We start from the raw sequence: 9,182 nt of genomic DNA on the forward strand, positions 1-9,182 counted from the left end.
AACATCTTATGGAAATATGCAAATATCCGGTTGTTGGCACAATCTAATTAGCGCTTTCTACCATTCATCTGCATTATTACGTGACGTGCGATAAACATACGAGTAGGTATCATGTTTGTTTTGAGTCAGGCGTCGCAGAACGTTAGTTTGAGCAAGGCTTCATTCGACACGACTTATCTCCAACCAGACTTTATCTCTCCTTATCTTCACTAATTGCTAGACAAAGTATAAAAGCATGCATCTATTATTTTGGAACAATTCTTACGAACGATCTCATATGAGACACAAGTATACTTAATTGTTAATATAACGAACGATATTTCGCATTGAATGAAGTAAAACATCCAAGATGAGGATCATATATTTACTACTAATCGTAAGTTGAATTTAATTCTTTTATTTTTTGGATACAAGTACCTAAATTTTGATCTTATAATGTAACTTATAATAAAATTAGTTCATTGTTGTAAGATAACTACGAGTTTGGTAGAATTATAAACTTAATTAATATTGAGTTATTCGATGTTGATGCGTAAATAGGTATCTACTGTAAAGGCGCTGTCATTTTTTCCTAACATAATTTCCTACTTTTCGCACATGTATAGTAATTTATTTATTTATTAAGGAGACAACACAGAAAACATACATGGGATGAACAAAGAACTTAAAATAGCATAAATGTCCTTAAATACAGATGCTTCCATAAACGTATCTCACGGGGAACATATAATGTACAATTAATAGGTACTTTCAAATCAGTTCTTATCACATTATAAGTAAATAAGCATTGGCAATTAATTTTTCTTTTACAATGTCGTCTTTTAGAGCTCAATTAGAAGTATATCTCGTCACGTATTTGTAAAGAGTTTAATACTATATAAGATAATTGTAACTATGACAATATGATAATACTTCTTGTTCATGTATTTGCAGGTAGCCGTCTGTGCAGTAAGTGCGAAATACTTACCTTACGAAACGAATCCACATACAAGGTCTCTATTATCCACACATGATGATGAATCTTCATCGTCTTCAGAGACTAATGAAGATAGTGAAAGCGAAGTGGATTCCAGGGAAAGCAAGATTCAGGAAGAAAACCTGAAGAGACTAGAAAAAATTGAGAAGGAAAGAAGAAAGCATGAAGAGGAACAACTTGAGCGAGAAAGGAAATATCAGGAGAAACTAGCTGAACAACAGCGCGAGAAACATGAAAGGCAAGTTGAACACGAACGTAAGCAGCAAGATAGGCAAGCTGAACAGCAGCGTAGGCAAGCCGAATATGAACGTAAACAACAAGAAAAGCAGGCTGAACGTGAACGCAAGGAACAGGAACGTTTAGAAAAAGAAAAACGCAAACAAGAGGAGCGAGCTCGCAAAGAAGAAGATAAAGCCGAAAAGAAGCGGGCAGAAGAAGAGCGTAAACGTCAGGAAAATATTCAGAAACAATTAGACAAATTAGAAAAGGAAACTCTTAAAAAAGAACAGAACTTCCAGGAAGCCATCGAATCAGCTGAAGAAGACGTCGATCTCGATGATATCTGGAAGATCTACGTTTACGAAAAGTATGGCTTAACAGGATTTAGCACTGGTCTTGAAAGGAAAGTTGCGCTCAGCCGATTCTTCACGGAAGAGCTGGGCCTGAATGCACACAGCACTAAGAGCGAAAGGCGCCAAGCTATCACAAACTTTGTTCAGACCAAGATCTACGAAGATGTTGCCACGCTGACTGCCTGGAGGAACCATTTGGAATTTTACTTGAACACATTAACTGTCCAAGCTGTACGAGCGGAGCTAGAAGATAAAGTTGAAAAACTCGAAACTAAGACAGCTTTATTGCAAACCGTACCTGCACCCTGGACAGCGGTAGCACAACAGGAAATCGATGAAAAGAAAACTTTACTTCAGTCTGTTGCTCAGCTGCTATCAAATCTTCTTCCAAACTGGGTGCCTTCTGCAAACGGCGTAGCTGCTGGTGGTGCGGCTTCTGGACCAGCTGGTGCGGCCAACTCTGCCAACGCTGCTTCTGGCGCGGCTGGTGCTGATAACTCTGCCAACGCTGCTTCTGGCGCGCCTGGTGCTGGTAACTCTGCTAACGCTGCCGCTGGTGCAGCCTACCCTGCTGACGCTGCTTCTGGAGCGGCTGGTGCTGCCAACTCTGCCTCTGGTGTGGCTGGTGCTGCCAACCCTGCTGACGCTGCCTCTGGTGTGGCTGGTGCTGCCAACTCTGCCTCTGGTGCGGCTGGTGCTGCCAACTCTGCTGACGCTGCCTCTGGTGCGGCGGGTGCTGCCAACTCTGCCGACGCTGCCTTTGGAGTGGCTGGCGCTGACACTGTTGCCCCTGCTGGCGCTGACGCCGCTGCTTCTGCTGGCGCAGACTCCGCTGCACCCGCTGGTGCTGGCGCCAGTGCTCCCGCTGACGCCGCTCCCCCTGCTGATGCCGCTGCCCCGGCTGGCGCTGACGCTGCTGCACCCGCTGGCGCTAACGCTGCTGCCCCCGCTGGCACTGACGCCGCAGTACCCGCTGGCGCTGATGCTGCTCAGTCTACTAACGCCGCTGCTACCGCTGACGGTTCAGCTCCCATTGACGCCGCTGCCCCCGCAAGCGTTGATACCGTTGCGCCCGCTGCTTCCGCTGACGTTGCTGCTCCCACTGGTACTGACGCTGCTCCCTCTGAAGCCGCTGCCCCTCCTGGCACTGACGCCTCTGCCGCCACTAGCGCTGATGCTGCTGCTCCCGCTGACGCTGCTGCTCCCGCTGCCGTTGCTGTTCCCGCTGACGCTGCTGCTCCCGCTGACGTTGCTGTTCCCGCTGACGCTGCTGCTCCCGCTGACGCTGCTGCTCCCGCTGACCCTGCTGCTCCCGCTGGCGCAGACGCCGCTGCACCCGCTAGCGCTGACGCCAGTGCCCCCGCCGATGCCGCTGCCCCGGTTGGTGCTGACGCTGCCGCCCAGGCTGGCGCTGACGCTGCTGCACCCGCTGGTGCTGACGCTGATGCACCCGCTGGCGCTGACGCTGCTAAGCCCGCTGGCGTTGACGCTGCTGCACCCGCTGGCGCTAATGCTGTTGCCCCGGCTGGTGTTGACGCCTCTGCCCCCGCTGGCGCTGACGCTGCTGCCCCCGCTGGCACTGACGCCTCTACCGCCGCTGGCGCTGATGCTGCCCAGTCTGCTAACGCCGCTACTGCCGCTGACGGTTCGGCTCCCATTGAGGCCGCTGCCCCCGTAAGCATTGATACCGTTGCGCCCGCGGCTTCCTCTGACGTTGCTGCTCCCACTGGTACTAACGCTGCCCCCTCTGATGCTGCTGCCCCCGCTGGCACTGACGCCTCTGCCGCCGCTAGCGCTGATGCTGCTGCTCCCACTGACGCTGCTGCTCCCGCTGACGCTGCTGCTCCCGCTGACGCTGCTGCTCCCGCTGATGCTGCTGCGCCCGCTGACGCTGCTGCGCCCGCTGACGCTGCTGCTCCCGCTGACGCTGCTGCGCCCGCTGACGCTGCTGCTCCCGGTGACGCTGCTGCTCCCGCTGACGCTGCTGCTCCCGCTGACGCTGCTGCGCCCGCTGACGCTGCTGCTCCCGGTGACGCTGCTGCTCCCGCTGACGCTGCTGCTCCCGCTGACGCTGCTGCTCCCGCTGACGCTGCTGCTCCCGCTGACGCTGCTGCGCCCGCTGACGCTGCTGCTCCCGGTGACGCTGCTGCTCCCGCTGACGCTGCTGCTCCCGCTGACGCTGCTGCTCCCGCTGACGCTGCTGCTCCCGCTGACGCTGCTGCTCCTGCTGACGCCGCTGCTTTGGCACCTGAGGCTGCCACCGAAGATTCACCATCAGAAGGGTCCGGTGCTAAACCTGCTCCTAGCGCAGGTGTTGAAAATGCTGGCAATGTAAATACCGAAGGACCTGTTGATGTAGTAACGGGAGCGCCTGTGGAGCAAAACATGGTTGAGGTTGTCACTTCTGAATCTCCGGTCACTTTGTTAGACATTCTTTCTGGACCAGTGGCTGATGAGGCTGCGCCAGAGACGGATGCGCCTGTTGAGATTGTACAAACGATTGACGTTGTTCCCGCCCCAGTCGAAGTGGGCGCGACTGTTGTTGAAATTACGCCACAGTGAAATTGAGCGCGGAACATTGGCTCCGATTGTAACAAATATTGTTATTTAATGTAATAAATTAAAATGGTAGTTTAGATGCAATTATTTATACAATTTTTATTTAGTATTTCATTTCTGCAACACTTTCCACGGAAAAATAATAAACAATTTTAACAGTGGTTTACAGAACTTATTGAAACTAGCCAATTAATTACCATACTAACCGAAAGACCGGTAACCGAAGACAATATTAATTACCATACTATTCAAAAACCACGCTTGTTTATTGTTAACCACTGTGGTTATCCAATAATACGATCAAATACTTAAATACGTCCATAATTAAATAAATTCCAAAATAAATTAAAAAATAAAATAAATAAATATACGAGTATGTCATGAAAAGTTGATTATCACGGCCACTGCATTGCAGGCTTGCGGGAATGTTAAGGATTTAGGTATGAGTGTTTGGTAAATTAAAGTAAAAATAATACGTAGTCACAATTAAAAGTAACTTAAATCCTTTTGTTTATTATTTGCATCTCTTAATTTTTTCTGTATTTTAAATAGGTAGTACGAATATTTCATCAATTAATCGAATTAATAAGTAAGGGGGCGTTCATTCGCGTCATACGTTTTTGGCCAGTTTTTGACCCCCCCCCCCCCTCCCCCATGGTGACATTTGGTGATATTTTCAGGACCCCCTCCCCTATCAAATATGACGTGTAATTTTTTTTGTCAACTATAATCATAAACAAAGGGCGTAGAATTAAAAAAAAAAAGATTTTGTCTTATTCATGAAATACCCGGTCAAGTGCGAGTCGTGCATGCGTAGAGCTCCGAACCATGGCACAATTTTTAAAATTTATATTTTTTCTTTTAAGCGACTTAGGTACGCTTGACCAAGATCCAAAGGTGGGCTCATTTTAGGGGGTACCTATGTGGGGCACCCCACATCGGGAACAATGTGCCGTTTGGAGAGGCGCCCTGAGATCGCGAACCGCAAACTTAAATTATTCTTCGAGGTATAGAGGATTCAACGAGGAGGTAATGAGAACAGACCTCGCCGACCGACAGATTATGAAGAAATCACGTTTTTCTACATGGAAGCCTTAATTTTTATTTTGTATTTTTTTCAAATGTCCCATATAAACGTTATTGAGAGAAAGCCCGCTTACAGACAGGGCGACAGTATGGAATTAGACATAGGGTAAGCCTCTTCTCACTACATAGCTCGCACTGCCACGGCTTCCCGAAGATTGCCTTATCAGCTTCACCTCCGGCTGTCGAAGCAACCTGAAGACTGCCAAAGCTTCCCAAAGACAGCCTAGGCGTCTTTAGATACTGTCAAGGTTAGGCCCCTTAGGCATGCCGGAGTTGCAGAGTTGTGCCGTGCTTTCCAAAAAGAAGCTGGGTTCGAAGAAGTTTTATTTTGAGTATGTTGACGGGGAGCTCGAGAGAAGAGAAGAGATCGTAAATATTCGATAAAAGACCGTCGATTCTGTCATTTTTAACCGACTTCAAGATTTCAAAAGGAGGAGATTATCAACCTCGACCTCACCTCAAGGACAATGCAAATATTGAACGTGAACGTAGGGCCCTGTCGATAAGAGCTAATATGATTGCCCGCAGGTTTGCACGCTGCTCTAATGACTGTAAAATAACCCTATTCAGGGCTTTTTGTACCACTTTTTACACATGCAGCCTGTGGAGCAAATTTACAAAAGCGTCGTACAGGGCCCTACAAGTTCAATATAATAATGCGTTCCGGGTGTTGATGGGGCTGCCGCGCTTTTGCAGCGCCTCACAAATGTTCGCCGAGGCGCGCGTAACCTGTTTTAAAGCAGCAATGCGCCTGCGAGCCGCATCGCTAGTACGGCGTACCATCCTGTCTATGATTGCGGATAGAATGGATTGTCCGTACATAATGCACTGTTGTGGGCTTCACAAGCCCAGTAACAGTGTACCTATATAGTAACTGTAAATTTAGTTAAGAAATTATTACTGTCACTAACATAGTTTTTTAAGTTTTATTTTAAGTACTAACATTTTATGAGCCATGAGCTCGAAATAAACGATAATTTAATTTTCCCCTCACTAGCTCGGAAAGTTGTCTTTCATCCTTTAAAATAAGCGGGGAAAAACGCATTTTATCCACTAGTGGGGAAAGTACTTTGACCTTGGATGGAGCGTGTTTAAGTAGCTTGACAGATAACAAAACGTAAAACGCTCATAATAATGATTGGTTTGATATTAATTATCATTAAACAAATGGTTTGAGAATCTAATAAAGAATACCAAATTTAGCTTTATTTAATGATTTTATGTCATAAACCTTAAAGTTCCATGAGAAACGTTAGTTTTTTAATAATGATGTTAAATATAAGTTGAGTCGATGCAATTTCAAAACGCATCATTGACATTTAATACGTCAGAAATGTCAACATTGTCAACAATTTTTTTACTTAAAAACTTCTCACGTAAAAATACAGAATTTCCAGAGTTTTTTGTTATAATATCGTAAAAAATTTATGATTTCAGTGATGAAGATGATGTAACGCCTGTGGATGTTGCACTTTCCTCGCTATAGTGAGGTGAAAAGTTTTGTGTTACACACGGGTGCAAATGTATTTTACTTCTCGTGTGTTGAAACACTTGCTACGCTCAGGGTTCTATTTTTTAACCACTCGCTTCGCTCGTGGTTCAACTATAGAATCCTTTCGCTTGCTCGTGTTTCAATTCCACACTCGCGGGTAAAATACAACTTTGCACCCTTGTATAACAAATAACTATTAATTTAATTTAATTTTATCACTTCGGTTGTGTTTTTTTTTTAATGTTTGTTACTCCATAACTCCGTTATTTCTGGACCGATTTTGAAAATTCTTTTTTTGATTGTAAGTATATACATACAGATTGGTCCCGTTTTTTGTCAAAACGTAGTTCTGATGATGGGATCCATGAGGAATCGAGGGAACTCCTCAAATGTTAAAGGCATACATATAGTGATTTTAGTATTTTCATCTTAAATCTTGAAGTCGGTTAAAAAAGTGACATTTGATGATGTGGAACTGCTGATGATGATCAGAACGGAACTCTTTAATGACGCATAGTTCACGTTTGGCGATTTGTCCTCTTCGTTATGTTTGTTAAGCAAGTTAGGTTTTTCAAGAAACATTTTTGTCTAGTTCGAGTTCTGATGATGGGATTCATGAGGAATCGAGGGAACTCCTCAAATGTGAAAGGCATACATATAGTGATTTTTGTATTTTTATCAACAAATCCAGCACTTCCATTTTAAAAAGTGACATTTGATGAAGTGGAACTGCTGATGATGATCAGAATGGAACTCTTTAATGACGCATAGTTTACGTTTGGCGATTTGTCCTCTTCTTTATGTTTGTTAAGCAACTTAAGTTTTTAAGACATATTTTTGTCAAGCTCGAGTTCTGATGATGAGACCCATGAAGAAACGAGGGAACTCCTCAAATGTGAAAGGCATACATATTGTGATTTTTGTATTTTCATCAACAAATCCAGCATTTACATTTAAAAAGTGACATTTGATGAAGTGGAACTGGTGATGATGATCAGAATGGAAATCTTCAATGACACATAGTTCACGTTTGGCGATTTGTTCTCTTTCTTATGGACCCAGACCCAAACTTGGACCCGGACTCGGATCCGGACCCGGGTCTGGACATGGACCCCAACTCAGATCCGGACCCGGACCGAACTCTGACCCAAACTTGGACCCGGACAGCTGGACATGGACCCGGACTCGGATCCGGACCCAGACCCGGACCCGGAAATGCTACTAGAAAAGTGGGTTAGGTTAGGTTAGAACTGTGACCCTTACAGAAACGAAATGCTATCAGAAAAGTAGGTTAGGTTAGGTTAGAACTGCGACCCTTACAAAACCGAAATGCTACTAGAAAAGTGGGTGGTTAAACTTCCTTTTCTACATTATTAGGCAATATTATAATAATTAGGCAATTAGGCAAAATTAGGCAAAAGATGGATTAGGATAATTAGGCAAAAGATGCTGTTTTTTTCATTTCATACAGGCATACATATAGTGATTTTTGTATTTTTATCAACAAATCCAGCATTTCCATTTTAAAAAGTGACATTTGATGAAGTGGAACTGCTGATGATGATTAGAATGGAACTCTTTAATGACGCATAGTTTACGTTTGGCGATTTGTCCTCTTCTTTATGTTTGTTAAGCAACGAAAAAATTACACGTCATATATCCTTAGGTTCCCCTCCCCCATGGACGACCATGGGGGGAGGGGGAGTCTTAGGAAATTCTATGGAAAATTCGTGATTTTTTTCAGACCCCTCCCCCCCCCTAACTTCGTATGACGTGATTAATGGACGCCCCCTAAGTATAGGCTGTTTGTGTTACCACCGATCAATTTTTAACCAAAAATATTGAAACTATCTGCATCTCATGAGCAGTTTACATTAGGTTAACTACACGTTCATGTTGTCTGCATGGTATAAAACATTAATCGATTATTTGATTAATTATTTTAAGTGGAAAAACTACTGCCTTGGGTGAGACTTGACCTCACGGCCTCTGGATCGGCGGCGTTAGCAGACGTTTCTAATTGTTAAAAAATCATCTACTTAAGTTATCTTAAACACCCATGACAATGAAATAAAATGAGTGTTAGGTATATCAAGAACTTATTTGTTAAAATACTAAATATTATCATAAAGTAAACATTTTAAAACCTTGTGACTGTGGTAGGAATTTCCGTTAGACGTCACATGACAATTATGATATAGCAACAATTGCCTAGTTATTATGTTATAGGTACTCTTGAATTTGTTTTAATGAAGTCCCCGGCAAGCTCGGCCGAATTTCACCTTCCCATACAAACGGAGTTTCGTTCTCATTTTAAAACTACGTGTTGGATCTTAAATTCGCTGTATTTTTTTAACTATGCTGATATCTGAAGCTACATAAACTAATTACAGAGATAGATATACCTTATCCAAAGTCCTTATCCTTGTAAGTACAAAGTTTCAGAGCAAACTAACTATTCGTTTTAAAATGAGAGCGTAACTACGTTTGTATATAG

The 9,182-nt window shown here is 44.2% G+C and overlaps 1 protein-coding gene across 1 annotated transcript; it reads left to right on the forward strand.

Annotated features, from left to right (window-relative positions):
• The first annotated feature begins 224 nt into the window (after nucleotides 1-224).
• LOC134746632 (ice-structuring glycoprotein-like) lies at nucleotides 225-4,209 on the forward strand. The gene is made up of 2 exons (XM_063681073.1): nucleotides 225-376; nucleotides 934-4,209. Exons 1-2 carry the CDS (start codon nucleotides 350-352, stop codon nucleotides 4,108-4,110), a joined length of 3,204 nt encoding a protein of 1,067 aa, XP_063537143.1. The 5' UTR covers nucleotides 225-349; the 3' UTR covers nucleotides 4,111-4,209.
• Nucleotides 4,210-9,182: the final 4,973 nt, after the last annotated feature.

The sequence above is a fragment of the Cydia strobilella genome, chromosome 13 (genome assembly GCF_947568885.1).
Source record: "Cydia strobilella chromosome 13, ilCydStro3.1, whole genome shotgun sequence".
NCBI classification, from domain to species: Eukaryota; Metazoa; Arthropoda; class Insecta; order Lepidoptera; family Tortricidae; genus Cydia; species Cydia strobilella.

Excerpts from the sequence above, each read along its gene's own strand:
- LOC134746632 (XM_063681073.1), top strand. The coding sequence starts at position 350 with ATGAGGATCATATATTTACTACTAATC. Across the intron at positions 377-933 it reads TCATATATTTACTACTAATC|GTAGCCGTCTGTGCAGTAAG; the intron begins GTAAGTTGAATT and ends ATGTATTTGCAG.